Source organism: Geotrypetes seraphini, chromosome 6 (assembly GCF_902459505.1).
Source record: "Geotrypetes seraphini chromosome 6, aGeoSer1.1, whole genome shotgun sequence".
Taxonomy (NCBI): Eukaryota; Metazoa; Chordata; class Amphibia; order Gymnophiona; family Dermophiidae; genus Geotrypetes; species Geotrypetes seraphini.
In genome coordinates this window covers 51,349,079-51,367,777 of record NC_047089.1, presented here as the reverse complement: position 1 = coordinate 51,367,777, position 18,699 = coordinate 51,349,079, and the positions used below count along the sequence as shown (strand labels likewise).

General features: G+C 40.3%; 1 protein-coding gene across 9 annotated transcripts in view; it reads right to left on the bottom strand.

Moving 5' to 3' along the window:
• BRCA2 (BRCA2 DNA repair associated) overlaps positions 1-18,699 on the bottom strand; it is a 105,407-nt gene that overhangs the window by 46,251 nt on the left and 40,457 nt on the right. For 6 of the 9 annotated variants that reach the window (XM_033948447.1, XM_033948450.1, XM_033948454.1 and 3 more), the window contains 5 exons: positions 13,015-18,447; positions 11,442-11,519; positions 9,460-9,523; positions 4,491-4,918; positions 732-922 (listed from right to left, as the gene is read on the bottom strand). In XM_033948447.1, coding sequence (XP_033804338.1) covers positions 732-922; positions 4,491-4,918; positions 9,460-9,523; positions 11,442-11,519; positions 13,015-18,447 — 6,194 coding nt within the window. The remainder of the gene's footprint in view (positions 1-731; positions 923-4,490; positions 4,919-9,459; positions 9,524-11,441; positions 11,520-13,014; positions 18,448-18,699) is intronic. The other 3 variants (XM_033948452.1, XM_033948451.1, XM_033948453.1) reach the window with 3 other exon arrangements.

The following is an 18,699-nucleotide window of genomic DNA, read 5'->3' as shown; positions in this document are numbered from 1 at the left end:
TGTGCGGTTAAGGCACAGCTTACAGGAATGGGGCAGGGACTAAGACAGCAACAAAACTCACGGGGACGGGAAAAAATTTGTCCCCGTGTCATTCTCTATTCTTTACTGTAACTGTTATCTAGTTAAATGCTGCTGAATAGCAGAAGTTCAGCCAGCTAGAGGAATTTAATCAAGTTGGAGCCTTCATCCTACAGAATATCTACCTGCTATTTTTAAATTCTTTCAAATAAGAAAATCATTTCCCTCCCCCTTTTTTATAAAACTTCGCAAGAGGTTTTTAGCGATGGCCGGTGTGCTGAATGTCTGCGCTGCTCCAACGTTCATAGGAACTCTATGACTGTTGGAGCAGGTCAGAGCATTCAGCGCACCGACTGGCACTAAAAACCTCTTGTGTGGTTTTGTAAAAGAGGAGTTGGGTTATTTTATAAATGTCAGTAAAAGGAATAGGCATCCACATTTATCTTATTGTGATAAAATGGCATTTAGCTGTTGTCCTATTTAAGACTTTAAGACTAAATGGGACATCCACGTGGGATCTCTACGTGGGTCGAGCAGCACTCTGACTTAATGGGGTGGGACAGTGGAGTGGGCAGACTTGATGGGCTATAGCCCTTTTCTGCCGTCATCTTTCTATGTTTCTATGTTTCTTATATAGGAGATTTTTTAAAATTAAAGTAGAACACAAACAATAGCTTACAAGAGTACAGCCACCGTGAGTGTGTTAAATATACCTGCTCTTTGGAATAGGCAGAAGGATGCTTCCCATTTACTGCAACTTTCAGAGGAATTCTGGCTGTGGCAGATATTTTCTTTTCATAAAGACTGCCTGTTTGTGGCCAAATATTTTGCTTCCGTTTCTTTCCAAGTCTCATTTCTTGTAGGTCTCTGGCACAAGAAAGGTCGGCCATCATTTGTATCCTGTCTGATAAAAGAAAGCCTCTTTAAATTTTATGTTTATATTAGACATTCCTTAAAGAGTGTTCCAGATCAATTATTGCGTTCAGTAATTTGAAAACTGGAATCAGTACTAATCACTTGTAGGCATTCTGGCTTTAACAACCTAAAATGGAGTTAAGATAACAAAACAGTTTTTATAACTGCAATTGCATACTTGTGGCAGATAAGCAAAGCATAGTTAATGAAAAACCTTAATTTGTTCCTTCAGATAATGGCACAACTAGGCCTTATTTATCCTGATGAACCACTTCATTATACAACTTTACCTTCTATCTATCTATCTATCTATATATATCACAGTTTAAATAAACAATTTGAAAATAAGCATTCCCAAAGTTTAAAGGACTGGCTACTCCCAAAAAGGGGAAAAGGGATGGGACTTCTATACTGCTTTTTTGTAGTTACACTTTCAAAGTGATTTACAAATATACAGGTACAGTGGTGCCTCACACAACGGACGCCTCGCACAGCGCACGCTGCGCACAACGAACTTTATGTCTTGATTCGTACAACGAACTTCGTTTCACACAACGAAGTCGCCCGAGCTGCATCCTTCCGCGCAGGCACTGCGCTTAACTGCCCTCTCTCCGCCTGGCTCCCTCTTGCCCCCCCGACTCCCCGACACGATCGGGGCAAAAAGGAGCCCAAGCCCTCTTGCCCCGCCGATTCCCCAACTCCCCGACAATATCGGGCCAGGAGGGAGCCCAAGTCCTCCTGGCCACGGCGACCCCCTAACCCCACCCTGCACTACATTACGGGCAGGAGGGATCCCAGGCCCTCCTGCCCTCGACGCAAACCCCCCCTCCCCCCAACGACCGCCCCCCCAAGAACCTCCGACCGCCCCCCCAGCCGACCCGCGACCCCCCTGGCCGACCCCCACGACACCCCCAACCCCCTTCCCCGTACCTTTCTGTAGTTGGCCGGACAGACGGGAGCCAAACCCGCCTGTCCGGCAGGCAGCCAACGACGGAATGAGGCCGGATTGGCCCATCCGTCCCAAAGCTCCGCCTACTGGTGGGGCCTAAGGCGCCTGGGCCAATCAGAATAGGCCCGGGAGCCTTAGGTCCCTCCTGGGGGCGGGGCCTGAGGCACATGGGCCCAACCCGACCATGTGCCTCAGGCCCTGCCCCCAGGAGGGACCTAAGGCTCCCGGGCCTATTCTGATTGGCCCAGGCGCCTTAGGCCCCACCAGTAGGCGGAGCTTTGGGACGGATGGGCCAATCCGGCCTCATTCCGTCGTTGGCTGCCTGCCGGACAGGCGGGTTTGGCTCCCGTCTGTCCGGCCAACTACAGAAAGGTACGGGGAAGGGGGTTGGGGGTGTCGTGGGGGTCGGCCAGGGGGGTCGCGGGTCGGCTGGGGGGGCGGTCGTTGGGGGGAGGGGGGGTTTGCGTCGAGGGCAGGAGGGCCTGGGATCCCTCCTGCCCGTAATGTAGTGCAGGGTGGGGTTAGGGGGTCGCCATGGCCAGGAGGACTTGGGCTCCCTCCTGGCCCGATATTGTCGGGGAGTTGGGGAATCGGAGGGGCAAGAGGGCTTGGGCTCCCTTTTGCCCCGATCGTGTCGGGGAGTCGGGGGGGGCAAGAGGGCTTGAGCTCCCTTTTGCCCCGATCGTGTCGGGGAGTCGGGGGGGCAAGAGGGCTTGAGCTCCCTCTTGCCCCGATCGTGTCGGGGAGTCGGGGGGGCAAGAGGGCTTGAGCTCCCTCTTGCCCCGATCGTGTCGGGGAGTCGGGGGGGCAAGAGGGCTTGAGCTCCCTCTTGCCCCGATCGTGTCGGGGGTGCCAGGGACCACACGGAGTCACCCACCGTACCACCCGATTCGGGTAAGCGCAGGTATCGGTGGGTGGCTTATTTGCGGGGGGGTGCCTTATTTTACATTTTTTTCTAAAAAGGGGGGGCTGTCTTATTTGATGGCCCTGCCTTATCATCGGGGAAACACGGTAGAAAAAAAAAAAAAAATGAACAGTTAAGTCCCAGTTTTTGCCGCTGAGACTCTGCCCTCTCTCACTGTAAAATTAGACTCTACTTAGTCTGTCTTTAAATTTAAAAAATGTGTGTTGTTTTAAAAAACAATTATGTTTTTAGATGTATCTAAATAAAAATAATAACCAAAAATTTATCTTTTTTTATGTCATCTTAGCATATTTTATGCTACAGAACGAATTATTTTTTTTAACATGTATTGTTATGGGAAAACGCGTTTCACATAACGAACTTTTCGCATAACAAACTTGCTCCTGGAACGAATTAAGTTCGTTGTGTGAGGCACCACTGTATTTATTTTGTACCTAGGGCAATGGGGGATTAAGTGACTTGCCCAAGGGTCACAATGAGCAGCGCTGGGATTGATCCTACTACCTCAGGGTGCTAAGGCAGCAGCTCTGCCACTAGGCCACTCCTCACCTCACAACTGACCAGACGCACAAAACACATTATAAGCTGTTGTGAATACATTGTAGGTTAATCCAATGAATCACACTAAACTTATAAAATGGGTAAAATATTAATATGATACTAAGGATTGTAATTTATTAAAACTTTTACAGTGCATTGAGATTACAATGCCTTCCAAAAAATCTCCACACCTTTGGACACATTCCACATATTCCTGGATTTGAGGTTGGTATCATCATCGAGTGGTATGTTTCCAGTAAGTGAACACATCATTGTTACCCCAATTGTTAAGACTTACAAAGATTCTTTAATGTTGGTCTCTAATTAGAGACCAATTACTTCAATACCTTTATTTTGTAATGTTCATGGAAGTAATTGTTTATTTGGAACAGCACGTTAAGTTGCATGATTCCCAATCAGAATTCAGGCCTTTTAGTACTAAGACTGTGCTGGTGTCTCTGTTGGACTAAACCATTCTATTCAGTTGCTCTATTTGGATTCTCTTAGTCTGCCTGGTCATGTTTTGCAATGGTTTCAAGATTTTTTTTTAACTGCCCAGTCCTATCAGGTTTTTATGGAGGATGCTTGTTCTCACAAATAGTGGAATCCATGTTGGGTTCCTCAGGGTTCTCCACTGTCTCCGTTACTATTTACATGTTGCTGAAAAATGTAACTACTGTGAAAACAAAACTTGATTTTGGTAACCTCCAACCAGGCTACTCTAGATTGAAAAAGGTATAGCAACTGGTGGCTGCAAAAAGAAACAAAACTGAAAAAAATGCCCCAAATCCTAAGGACACCAAAAAAGTCAATATGTCAGCCACATGAAACCAAATTTGAAAATTAAAATATCTCATATGAATAAAATTAGGCGGGGGGGGGGGGGGGGGAATGGCCTAATGGCTCCATGTAAAAATGAAGCCAAAAAGGTCTTGTACAATAACATAACATAGAAGTACTGGACATGTACCATAGGACCATTCAAAGCTTCCAGATCTTTTCTAAGGTGGAGAAACTTTTTTCCTGCATTAGTTCAGTTAGATGACCCTTATTGTAAGGACTTGCTAACCTGCCTTTCTTCAAAGAAATATGATTTTAAATTTTAACAAACAGATACATTAAAAAAAAAAAAATCTAACCTACCTATATCATTAACTTCATGTTCTTCTAGGATGTAAATTTTTCCTAAAGATTCTTTTTCTTTTAAACACAGGTAAGGGTCTGCTCTTCTTGCAGGCTGTTCATTGATGTTATTTATTTGATCTTCATTTATGATCACATTTTCACTCGTTGTTTCACCATTACATTTCTCATGAAGAGGTGGTTTACAATTGGTCCTAAATGGGGGGACAAAAGTCTTTGAAAACTTGCTGAATGTGTGTGGCTTTCTTGCTTTTTCAATTTCTGCACTTGTCATCTTGTTAAAAGGGCATGAAAGAGCAGATGAACTTTTTGAAGACTGGTTACAAATTTGATGCTGCAAACTATCAGACTTGGCATGAAAGTCTTTAAAAGCTAGATCAGGGTCTGTGAAATTCAGAAGTACGACTTCTTTTCTTCCTTCAATAATACTGTCAGAAAAAAAAGTAAAATTTTAACCTGTTTGACATAGTATAGAAATCTGCAATCTTTTCTTTAGGAACACACTTGTATATCATATATGTGAGCATCATCTGACTACACACGTTGCTGTTGAATTAAATGTAAACATACTCTGCGCATCCATGGAAAACCTATCCCTACCCCCACCCTTGCATGTAGAGTAGAACTACTAGGATATTTCTCCATACGACACACCACACAAACAATAATCCTGGCAGAATTCTGTGTAGAATACCCTAGAGACAAATAATTACCTGAGGTCTGCACAGAATCGCTACCGGCCACAACTATGGACAGCCTTCATGGACTCTGAAGGCTTCCCTCTACCCTGGTCTTGCTCTCAATGATGTAACTTCCTCTTTCTTCGACAGGACCGCATTAGCGGGAAGCCTGCAGAGCCAGCAGCAGGCTGCCATTGACTGGAATTGGCATCAATGAGGTAGTGGACAATGGGAAGAGAGTGAGAGATGATGACTGTGAGGGGGGCAGAGAGTGAGAGAGGTATTGACATAGGGGGATGGGGGAGATAATGCAAGATGCTGGCTAGGGGAGTTGGGGATGGGGGGAGAGAGAGGCTAGCTAGGGGAGCTGGGGATAGGGGGAGAGAGAGGCTGGCTAGGGGAGTTGGGGATGTTTTGCAATGGTTTCAAGATTTTTTGTTTAACTGCCCAGTCCCTATCAGGTTTTTATGGAGGATGCTTGTTTTCACAAATTGGCATTTAAGGACTCCTAGACACAGGGACATTGCTTGAAAAAGGGATGATACTGACAAAGGGAGAATGGATGCAGGAGAATGGAGAGGGACACGGAGAGAAGCAGCTCAGGATAGAGACAGAGGGAACAGATGTTGGACAGGACAGATAGGGACAAAATGTAAAATGGACAGGCGATCCTAGGAAGACAGTAATGAAAAAACAAAGAAAAGCAGAAAGAGGCTCTGGGACCTAAATGAATGGAAAAATAAACTGCTCAGAAAACAAAAGATAGATAAAAGTGTATTTATTCTGAATTTATTGCAATATGTCAGATTTCAGAAATGTTTTTCAACATCATAAAGGCAAAGTGAAGTACAATGAAAACAAATCAACCAACCTTCATTAAAGTGGACTTTTACAAAGGCGTGCTGCTAGAACAAAGTCACTAAGCAAGAAAAACTTGAAGGCTCTTTTTCTCTAGTATAATTTAAGAAAATGCTGAATTGTACTGAAATTCTGGATAATAATTAGCAAAAATATTGTTTAAATGCTGTCAAACTTGCAAAATGTGTGTGCGGAATTTGGATTTTTTTGTGCAGAATTCTGCTAGGAGTAAAACAAATGCCGTATATACTCGAATATAAGCCAACCCAAATATAAACCAAGGTAAACTTTTTCCCCCAAAAAAGGAGGAAAAAAGGTTGACTTGAATATAAACCAGGGGGTTAATATTCAAATACCCTGCCAGGCTCTGCAGCCAGCCTCCCTCCTTCCTCGGCTCTGTACCATGTCTCACCTCCCTTTCTGCCCTGCCAGGTTCTATACCCTGTTCCCCCCTACCTCCCTTCTGATCCCTTGCAGATCGCCACTGGGTCTGCTGTAAGACCTGGTGGGCTGAGACAGGAGGGGTTCCTACCACCCCTTGTCCCAGCCGATTCAAAAAAAATTTTACCCAGCCTCCTGCCTCCCCTGTGTACCTTTAAAATTCCTGGTGGTCCAGCTGTAGACTGGGACAGGAGGGATCCCTCCTGCCGCTTGTGTCTTCCTTTACCTCTCTCCCACCTCCTCCACATACCTTTTACAATCCCTGGTGGTCCAGCGTTGAACTGAATCAAAAGCAACCTTCCTGCGCTTCTGAACCATGGAGCTCTGCTAGTGATTGGCTGCCGCGAGTTCTTGCAGGCCTCACGAGAACTTGCGGCAGCTAATCTCTAGCGGCTCTCCACAGGTCAGGAGCACAGGAAGGCTGCTCCTGTTCACCGCTGGACACTGGGGATTGTAAAAGATATGTGGAGGAGGCGGCAAAGGAAGGCACAGTCGGCAGTGACAGGCGGTGGGAGGGATCCCTCCTGTCCCTGTCCACTGCTGGCCTACCAGGTCTTACGGCAGGCCCATCAGAGGCCTGCAACAGGGCCAGGGAGGGGGTGGCGATGACCCAAATATAAGCTGAGACCTGGACATTTATTTTGGCCCCCAAATCTCGGCTTATATTCGAGTATATACGGTATTCCAATTCTGGTGCCATTTAATGACTCCTTTCCTTCACCTCTCCACCAGTCTCTGAGCTCCAACAGCTCTTACCAACAAACCTTGACCCTTATCTTCCCAACCACCTCCCCACATAGCAACACCAACAATTTTGAGACAGTCAGAAAAATGGAGAACAGGAAGCAGCAGGAAGAGAAGTTGGCAGTTCTCATTTTCATGTGTTAGCTGGTGCACTGGCCATATTCCTCCTCATGCTAACTTCTGGGTTCCTTGCAGCAAATTAGGGTGAGAACTACCACTAGGCAGACTTGGTATTTGCCTAGGATGGGAGCATGGCAAGAAAATCAGCCTTTCATCCCCTCATCCTCTCTTCCCTTACCCTGATGCCACTGTTGTACCTCTTCTACTGCTGGACCTACAAGCAAACTTGGTGCCAGCTTTAAGCAAAGTCCAATGCCCAAATGCTGCTGCATCCAAACTTCCCTCCTCCTGATGAAGTCATGTATCAGCATGGGACAGGACATGGCAGCATGGGCTTGTGTTTAAAGGCCCCCCCCCAACTGGCCCAGAGTTTGCTTTTAGGTTCAGCACAGGAAGAAGAAGGGAATAGAGGCCAAGTAGTAGTATAGAAGGGTTGTAGAGAAGGGTAGATAAGATGTTGAAAGAAGAAAACATAGAAACATAGAATATGACGGCAGAAAAAGGGTAGATAAGATGTTGAATGGGGGGGGGGAGCTAGAGAGGGTGGGTAGGTAAGGCTACTTAGGGGACATCAAAATATTGTTCACAAAGTTATGTTTTCAATATGCTGAAGAACTTCAAGTAGATTCTTCTACTTTCAGTTGTTCTGGTAATCTGTTCCATAATAAAGAAGCAGCTCACCTGAAAACTTATTTTCTTGTGCTGACCCATCTATACTAATGAGGCTCAAGGACAGTCAAATTAGTGAATTACTAGACTGTAATACCTGCCTAGGATTACACCTATTTTTCCCTTTAAATGTTCTGGATCTAGATTATGTAAAGCACAAAACATCAAAGTCTTGAATCTTATTCTTCCTTTTAATGGGCGCCAATGCTGTGCTTGCAGCAGAAGGATTAATTTATATTACTGAGCACTTTGGTCACCAAAGTTTTAATGTTCTGTGATCCTATTAAGACCTTGTGTTGGAGAGAGACCCAAATATGCAGCATTACAGTAGATTATATAACTTATTATTGTCACCTACCTAGCTCTTCCAAAATGTTGAAGGACTAGGTATGAGTTTCTTATGCATCAAATTAAGTTTGAAAACACTTTATATAAATGTTATATAGAACCAGTGAGTAGATGACACATAAAGCTTAGGGCAATGAGTATATTGAGCCTGGAGTTGTGTCTCTGATGTTCTAAAGTTTAAGCAGTTTCCATTAATGTGTGAAACTCAGGGTGTATGAAAGTGGTAATATGAAGGACTAGGGATGAACAAAGTAGACACCTAAGTAGTAGTTTACACCATGTCTTTTTATCATCATAGTGATTTATACCTCCAAATACTAATGCAGTCCAAAATGACTCCCAGATCCAACTTGAGAGGAGACTATCATAGTTCATCAGTCTGAGATGGGACATATTGCCTAGGATTTTAATTTCCAGTCATCCATAAAAGATCAGTCTTCTCAACATTAAAATTGCAACTTCCACTGACCACATGACAAAGGCAACTACAGTATTTCTTTTACCCTGGCAGTTTGCTCCTATTCATTTGGTCATCCTGCTATTGTTATAGCCTCATGGGACTATCTGAAATTGTCCTGATCTATCCTCATTTCTCTGCTGCATCTCCAGCCCCATATGGACTGAGAATCGGTACCTAGGCTTAGGAATTACATGGCAATATTGTAAAGGAAGGTGAAGAAAAGATGGAGATGGCCAAAGGGAGATAAGGATGTCTTTGGAGCCATGCTCTTGGAATCTTATTACATACTTATCTCCTTTTGGCCTTTTCTTCTCTTATGTAGTATACTAGAGGTCTGGTGGTTTTGTTTTTTTAGCACAATAAATGACTACGAGGCTGGCCTTTTACATTTATTTCTAGAGGTTTATAAATATTGCAGAACTATATGGAAAGAGGTTGAAAACTGCCACATCATTTTCAGCAGGTAAACAGATTAAAAGCAAAACAATATACACAATGAAATATATTTTTTCATGGTGCTATCAATTCTGGAATAGAGAAAGCAGGACACTTTACAATATTTTATACTTGCTTGGTTAATCAAAATAAACATCTTTATCATGTTTACCTTTCTTAAAATGAAATTTACACTGTAAAGCGTACTTCTTACCTACATGGAGTGGAAGCTGTAGGTTTTAAAGGGACAATGTAAGCAAATCTTCTGTCTTCTGTTCCTGAAAAATAAACCAGTATGTTCAATTGCATAGTGTGTGAGAAGTATACAACAAATATGATTTTATCAATAAAATTACAAAAAGAGTATCATGCTTAATTCTAGAAATTAAGAGTTTTAAGTCAGTCATTAAATCAAAGCACTACAGCTTTACTTTCTAGAATACAAGCCAAAAGAAATAACTTTCACAATTTCCAAACTCTACTTCTCAGTGCATTTTTTTCTCGTAGCTTTAGAAAACATGGGTTGGTTTTCTCCAAGTTGCTATAATGTAAAACTTGAAGGTACAGAAAAATCTTGCTCATTTCTTTCTCAGAGTATTGTTGTAAATTTAATATTAACCATTATCATACATTTCAGTTATTCACAATCTTTTCCATTGATTAAAATGACTAAGAAGCATGTCGATGGTTTCAGTTTTTGTTCCTAATATTGTGGTTTGCTTGGGACCAGGCCTTGCACAAATTAACTAAGATATCTACTCTATGTCCTTTAATTCTTGGAAAATAAAACTTAATGAACCATTTATCTATCCCAATGATTCCCTAACTTTTTCTGGGGGAACCCCAGTCAGTCAGGTTTTCAGAATATCCATAATAAATAAGCATGAGATAGATTTGCATATCAAGGAGACAATGTATGCAAATCAATCTCATGAACACTGATGTAGATATCCAGAAAATCTGTCTGTTCCATGGTATTATACTTGACTCAAGGAAAGAGCCAGAAGATCCTAGTTTTTTTCCCACGCGGTGTGCGTGAGTCATGTGACTCGTCTATTCAGTGACGTACTTGAGTCTGCAGTTTAAATTGGAGGCGTTCATTTCAGCCAAGCGCCATTTTCCACTTTGTCAATCTAAGCTGTGTCGGATGAATTGGGGGTCACAGCGCAGTCCAGCCGTTCCTGAAGAAGGGGGTGTTCACCCCCGAAACGGAGTCCCGTCGGACGAACCTGACATTTGCTGGCTGTCTTTTTCTACGGAGAAGCTAAGTACTTCCAGTTGGTCTTTTGCTCTGTTGGATATGGACGTTTGATATTTATACTTTGGCCCACTGGATAAGGGGTAGAGACAATTTTAGTGAATGGTAGAGTGTGTTTTTTTGATTTATATATATTTTTTCACACTCAGCACTGTTGGGTGCACTTTCATCACTTAAATTAGCACGGAGAGAGCCCGGGGATGTTTCACAGTTAACACTCTTCTGGGTGTAAGCCAGTGACAGCCATTACTTCTGGGAGTTTCCAGTGGATGGCTGTGTGACTGAGGGCTCTCCCAAGCACTGAAAACTCATTATTTGGTTGTTCCTAGAGTAGATTTACCATTCTTATACTTGTCTCTCCCCCTTATCCAGTTCCATTTCTTGGGGTTTGGGAGTTTTTGCTTTTTTTGTGATTTTTCATCTCCCATTTATTTTCGGGTTTCGCTATTTTTTCCATTGCTTAGCAAAAGCATCAGCAGTAAGATGCAGGTTCATCGAGGCTCAAAGAAATTAGTTTGCATTTGGGAGCTGGTTCAAGCAGATCAGAGAACTCTGCTGCTCAGAATTGGCTTGTGGAGACTAAGGGGGTCTTTTACAAAGCTACGGTAAATACACCAAAGCCCAAAGGAAATGAATGGGCTTTGGTGCATTTATAGGGGCCCTAAAAGAAGATGTCTCACTTGTGTGAAGAGCAAGGAGGTGATAGAGCACAGCAAAAATCATTCTCCTGTTTGCTAGAAGACTTTATAGCAAGGTAGGAGAGGAGAGAGAGAAGAGAAAGGGAAAATAAATGGGGCAGAAGGGTAAAGGGAGGCAAGAATGGATTAAAGGGGCAGGACAAATGAGCACTTCTGATTTTCCAAACAGGTGAACTGCATTATTGTAAAACAAAATTAAAATCCACTTAGTTATTATTGTATAATAAAGAAAAATCATACCATCTGGCGGTGGCTTGGGGCAATCTTTCACTGATCTGTCAAATTCAGGCAATAGCTGCCTTTTAATTGTAGGCTCCTCTGAAGAAAATGCAATATATAGATAGATTTGACATTAATGGTCAAAATAAGTCCCCCTATCTAGCTTTAATTCAGTATGAGTATCTAGTGGCAAGAAAAAACTGATGTATGTGAAAAATGGTAAAACTTTGTTGAGCTACAACGTGGCTTTCATTTCATAGTCACAAAGACAAAAATCAAAGCTGCTTAGCCAATTTTTGCAAAGATGAAGTTCACTGTAAAGCTATAAATCACCATTTGGAACATGTAGGGTTGAGAGACTACATGATCATACAGCAAATTTCGATGTACTACAGAAAGATTCTGAATGATCACGAGTGATTGCTTGCAATATGGTTGATGGAGAGTAGCCCCCTTTTACCAGTCAAAAAGCTCATTTTATAATCAAAGGGGTCCAATTTCTAAAGCTTAGCGTGTGTAATGTACATTAACACATGCTAAGTGCCATGTGGCCCACAGCTATAAAATGAGATGTACAGCCATTAGAAGATACTAATGTCAGTCAGCGCACACTAAACTTTATGTTTATGATATATTTTTATAGTAAGAGTCCGATATGAACTATTTCTGGGTGTTTGGGAACAAATCGTTCAACATTTCTCAGATGGGTTTAAGGAAGTAGTCTCAAACTTGCGGCCCACCAAGTACTATTTTGAGGCCCTCGATATGTTTATCATAATCACAAAAGTAAAATAAAACAGTTTCTTGATCATATGTCTCTTTAGCTATAAATGACAATATTATTATTAAGACTTAGCCAAAAGGACAGATTTATAAACTATAAAGAGTTTTACCTCATGCAAAATTGTCATTTCTTTAATAAGACATTAACTATTTTTCTGAGGCCCTCCAAGTACCAACAAATCCAAAATGTGGCCCTGCAAAGGGTTCGAGTTTGAGACCACTGGTTTTAGGTACAAGATATGTACACTTAAACCTTTCAGGACCAAGGGACATATTTGTCCCATAACTTTAAAATCCTATAAATTTTGATTGGGATAGTCTACAGTTCTAAATTTGATATGTACGGATTCCATATGATACTGCCTTTATGTAAACAAACTGGTTCCGACATTCATTCATTAGCGTCGTTGCCAGATTGACGAGAAGATTCACTTGCCACACTGTCCATAAGCCAGAAGTGTGATTTTTTAAAAAAAAAAATATTGATATTTCACAAAACAAATCAATTTTTTGGCATCTGCAAGCCCTTTTTACCATAAAAATGTCGTCAAAACCACAAAAATTGGCCTACGATCCTTATGGTCCTGAAAGGGTTAAACAGATGTTAGCCCCAACCCTAACTGTACATTCAGTCATGGCTTCCTATTATTAAACAGTGGTAGATCATTTTAAATAAAGACCTGCTTTTTATTTTTATTCTTCATGTAGTTATTTGTGTTATGGCATAAAATGGCAACATAGCTTTGTAATCAAACTAAAAATGTTTTCTTCTAACAGAAACGTTTTGTAGGAATATATCTCAAATACATACCAAAGGAAGTTCCTTCTGATCGTTTTCTTTTTCCACTTCTTGTGTCATCGGTCCTTGAATGACAGGATTTATTCTTCTCATACACTAACCCTGCATCCATAAGTTCACTGTCTTCCATGAAAGCTTTTGCACTCTCCACAGCCTCTTTTTCCAAATAGTTTTCTGGGATTTGATTGCTTGTAGCACAATGTACTTTCAGCATTGCCTCTGCAGATATATTGAGTGAAGTCAAATCAGTTTTAGATTGTGGCTTACTGACACATTGGTAGTAGTTATCTTCCAAAACCTGATTTTTTCCAGAAAAGGCCGTGTTTGAAGCAAACACTGATGTTGGTCGTTTACTCTTAATGTTCTTCACACATGCTGGAATTTTATTCATAACAGAAGGCTCCATAGTAGTACAACTGCCTGCTTGTATGTACATTTCTTCATGCGGTGTTTCCATGTTTATGGTTGCTGAAATATCTTTTTCAAGTTCTTGGTCTCCACTTTTACCAGCATTTGCATCTGTACCACAGGTTATACTTTCGAGGCAGTCATTACTATTGCCAATGCCATCAAATTCTTTGAACATAGCCTTAGCTTTCTGAAGTGAATTTTCAGAAACTAATACCTGCAAACCACTTGCTGTGCTGAACCCAAAAGAATGCTTTGAATTTCCTACCATTGAAATATTTGTGTCTTGAGAGACTTGTTGCTCACTTTTTATATTAACTAGCACATTCCCCTCTCCTGAAACCTTATTTTCCTTATTCCCTAGCAATTCTTCACCCTGGCAGTCTTGTTTCTCTTGTGAATGATTACTGTCTATTTCAGAGAAAAGCTGTCTAGCTTTCTTCAAGGATTCATTAGACAAATGTACAGATTTTCCGCTGGCTGTACTAAAAAATGCAGGTCTCTTTTCCAAAGTTTCTGAATGGCACCCAGTTATTGCAGTAGAGCACTTATGATTTTTATCAATGTGTTTTTCAAATTTCTGATGCTCTGTTTTTGCTATTTTCTCACACGAAGTATCTGCAAACACATTTCTTACATATTTTAAACTGTTTTCATCTATGCAAATTTTTTCTCCTTTTTCAGTAGAAAACCAGCAGGAACTATCTGCATTTTTACCATGGCCTTGAGCTAAATATTTAGAGTTACCAGGCTGTTTAAAACAGGCTGGGACTTCAATATGATTCATTTGTAATTTAGTTTCAATATGTGTATCAATAGATTTCTCATCAGAAAATATTTGTCGAGCCTGCTTTAGTGCCTTGTGGGAAATATTCACAGTCTTGCCACCTGCTGTACTGAAAACTGCTGGTCCTGTATTGGAATGCTTCAAATCAGTTTGATCTTTTCCCGTAATTGGCCCTTCTCCAAATACAAACTTCTGTGAAGCAGAGACATTTCCAGCACTGGGGATATCAAGGTTATTTATATTAGAGGATTCAGGTTCTGCTGTTCCTTCAAAAGCGGATACTGTTTTCTTGGACACAGTGTCTATATCCACTGCCTGATTTTGAAACACAGTAGCTATAGTTTGTATAGGGCAGTTTAGACTACATTCAGAATCCCCTACACGATTTATGCAACAAACTATCTTGGAATTACTTTTATTAGAAGCAAAATTAACCATTTCATTGCACAAGCTTTTGGAGACATCTAAAGACTGTTCATCAACCTTAAAAGCCAAATCAGTGTTCACTGGTGAAGGACATTTCATACAAATGTCTTCAGCAGAAGAACAAGAGAATGCCTTTTTTGACACATTATTTGTTTTTAATGGCATATGTTTCAGACTCTCCTCATTCAACAGCTTTCTTGCCTTAACTAGCGAAGACTCGCTAACAGAAATTAACGTACCCTTTCCTGTTTGGAACCCTTTAAAGGGCTCCTTGAAGGGGACTACACATGGTTTTTTAGAAATTTCTATATTCCTTTTGGGCATCTTTAAAATAATAGATGACTTTGCATCCAATGCAAGCGTGTGTTCACTTTCAAAATCTGTAGCAGGATATACTCGATGATTATGTCTCTTTTCTGATATATTTAGAGATCTTTCACAGACAGAATGTTTTTCATCACCATAACCTTCACATAGATCTATTTCTCCATAATATTTGGTAGATGTTTTCCCATACATCTTAGAAACGCTTTCATTTGTGTCATTAAGATTTTCATCTGTTCTGTTTAAGATTTGCAGTAGGTTTCCTGCTTCATTAGTACTTTGATTATTTATCCCTACTCTGGTTTCCTCAGCAAAAAGACCTTTTACTTTTGCTAAAGATTCATCTGCAATTGTAACTTTTTTACCATTAGCAGTATGAAAACCTATAGAAAAATTTACTTGTTTAGTTCGGTTTTCATGATCTTTTTGGTGGGTGGTCTGTTTATTTTTTAAATCATTTGAGTCCATGTCCTCCAATGCTGATACTTTACTTTGACTAGTGTTACATTCCATTGCCAATGGTGATGTTTCTGCATTATTTTTCTTCAGAAAATTTCCTACAAGCTCACCAGAAAACGATGAATTGTTAGTCTTGTTTTCAAAATTCTCCTCTGCTAAAAGATGGAATGCTTTCTCTAATGAAACTGTAGAGATGGCGATTTTTCTACCAGCTGCAGTCTGAAAACATGGTTGCATATTGAAACTTTTATTATCTTTTGGATCATTCTGATGTGCATCCCATAGATCAGTGTCTCTTGGCCTTTCATCGGAAACTGTCACATTACACTCTTCCATCACTTTAGCAGCTCTTCTAATGTACTCTGCAGAGGACACAGGACCTTCCTGAAAATTACATTCGGATGACATTTTTCCAGGAATAAACTCATTTAAGATTTTTAAACTTAAGTGCTGGTGATTTATGGAAGATTGCTTAGGTTCAACAGTAAGAACTGTGTGTGATTTGCTGGACTGATCTTTACAAACATCAATAGTGTCTTTACCTCCAGAAACACAAAACCTTTTCTTCTCTTTATTGCTGGCAGATAATTGATGAACAGCTTCCTTTACGTTATTAATATTTGGACTAGAACTCTGCTTGATTGTGCTACTGACATAACGGTGTTTTCTTATTTGGCAAACAGAATTATTTGGAGAAGAAACTGTATGATTCTGAGCTGCCATAACATTTGAGCATCTTGACACAGATTTCAGAAGAGGAGATTCTTCAACATCATTTATATCGCTAAACAATTTCACAGCTTTTAGCAAAACTTCACTGGTAATATTAATCTTTTTACCACTGGCTGATCTAAAACCTTCAAAATTAGTTAAACTGTTCTCTGAGAGAAAAGTATCAACAGGTTTGCTCAGAACAATGGGCATTCCAGCATGTGATACATTAGCTTCAGTATTTTCATCGTTATTGTTCTCCATACAAATTGGCTCTTTGTTCTTAGAGGTGTACATTTCAGAATATGTATTTAGGTCTACTCTTTCAGAACAAAATTTGTCCCTGGTTATAGGAGCTTCATTATTAAAGCTGTCATCAAGATCAATTTCTTTCCATACCTCAGAATTATTTAGATTTTGAGTTCCTTCTAAATCTTCAACCTTCTCAGAAATGTTATTTTTCACTGTATCAATTTTCTTTCTAAATTGCGTGAACTCAAACTCACTGTTAGTCTCCTCCAAAATGGTTGAAAGTTCAGTAATTTCAGCTTTTTGGCTAGCTGTCAGACTTTGGCTTAATTCAGCTAAATATTTAACAGGCAGGTCCTGTAAAGCCAAATCTGTTTCTTTAGCAGAAGTCACGGTTATGATAGACTGAAAATCCTTGGGCTCAGGATAGCATATCTGCAGAAGAGATGAGGGGTTTGCTTCCAATCTCTTTTCTGCAAGTGCATGAGTTATTTCATTATCCTGCCTAGTCAAAGTTGAATTGCTTTCTGTTTGCTCTTGGAGAAGGGCCAAGAGGCACTGGTCTTCAATTTCTGTGAACAATTTGCTCTTATTAACATTATTCTCACAGACTTGTAGCTGTTTACTGGATACAGTTTTGAAGTTGCCAAACTGAAGATTTAAAAGCGTTTCATTCAAAGTGGGTAAGAAATTTGAATTCTCTTTATTAGAAACCTGTTCATCATCTGTTTTGCTGATGAAGTGCTGATCTTCAATTTCTTTAAACATAACTTTACCTTTTCTTATGCTGTTCTCAGACAGTTCTATCTGTTTATTGGATGCTGTTTTAAAGCCTACAAAATTTGTATTTAAACTGTATGAATTAGAACTAAGCAAACAGTATAAATCTTCCTTGTTTGTATTTTCTTCGTCTAGGCCTCTTAAATGTAAATTCTGATTGAAATATGTTTCTGAATTAGAGGAAGTGTTATCTGATGCTATATTTTTAGAAGGAAACCTTGTTATTGCTGTTATACGTTGATCTCTTTTGGAGAATTCTTGGACCCTTGGAAAAGAATTTAAAAGAATTACTTTCTCATCTCTTGTAGAACCATCTTTTTGGGGAATGGAAAAGATTGTTTCTGGACATCTCACCATAGATTCTTCATTTACTAAGTTTGCTTTTGCAGAAATCTTTGTGTTTAAATAACCAGATTCATGGTGATCACATAATTGTTTGTCTTTATCCACAGGTGGTAAAGACATTGACATGATCTCAGAATTATCAGTCTGAGAGGACATATTAAAGCCATTTTGTTGTAATCCGTGTGAAATAAGATTTCCATCCATTATGTTTTCTGCCTTTAGCGTGACGCTACCATCACATGTATATGATGATAATTCAAAACACGGCAAAGTAATTTCTTTGCATCCTCCAGAAGGTAACTCTTCCACATGGTCTACAACAGAATGATAGTCACCTGTTTCTTCTTCTGAAGTTGTTTTAGAGCAACAAGCTCTTTTTTGCCCCTTTTCTTCATGACTGATTTCATGTAAACTGGAATGGAAATCACTCATTTTCATAGGTGGTTTGCAGTCTACAGAATCATAGCATTCCTTTGCTTGTGAAGGACCACCTAGACTCTGTCTATCTATATCAGCACAGGTATCCGTTTGAAATGTATTTGTTGAATCAATACTGGCATTCAATCGTCCCAGCGTCTTTCTTGGACAGTGAATTAAGATTTTCTTCTTGCTAGCTTCCATTTGGACACATTTTGCTGCTAAGTGATATGCAGTAGCCAATACTTTACGTTCTATACTTGCACCAGTTGTATTGCTACTTACATCAACAAATTTGTGTTTGGAGACAAGCTTACTAACTTGTGACGAGTTAGCAGAAGTATTTTCTCCCAATTGCTCTTGCTTTACAATAGTTTTCAATTTATCATTTATCAGCTCTTGGTACCTTTTTTGGTCACTGAAAGATTTATATTTATTAAATGTGTCATCCATTTCAACAACATTTATATTCTGGATTTCAAGATAGTTCTCAGTATCCGAGCATAAACGTACACTGTCTTCAGAAACACCACAAACATCTGTAAAGCAATGAGACAATTAAAAAAATGAAATAAAAGAAACGGAAAAAGAGAGTATCACATCATGATTTTTTATAAACCACTATAAAAACTATTGGTGAGACATTATTAGGCTTATTATATCCGATTTTGCAGGATATAGACAAAACAGAAATAGTACAGCAAAAGGCTACTAACCTTAAGGATCTAAAGCAGGGGTCTCAAAGTCTCTCCTTGAGGGCCGCAATCCAGTCGGGTTTTCAGGATTTCCCC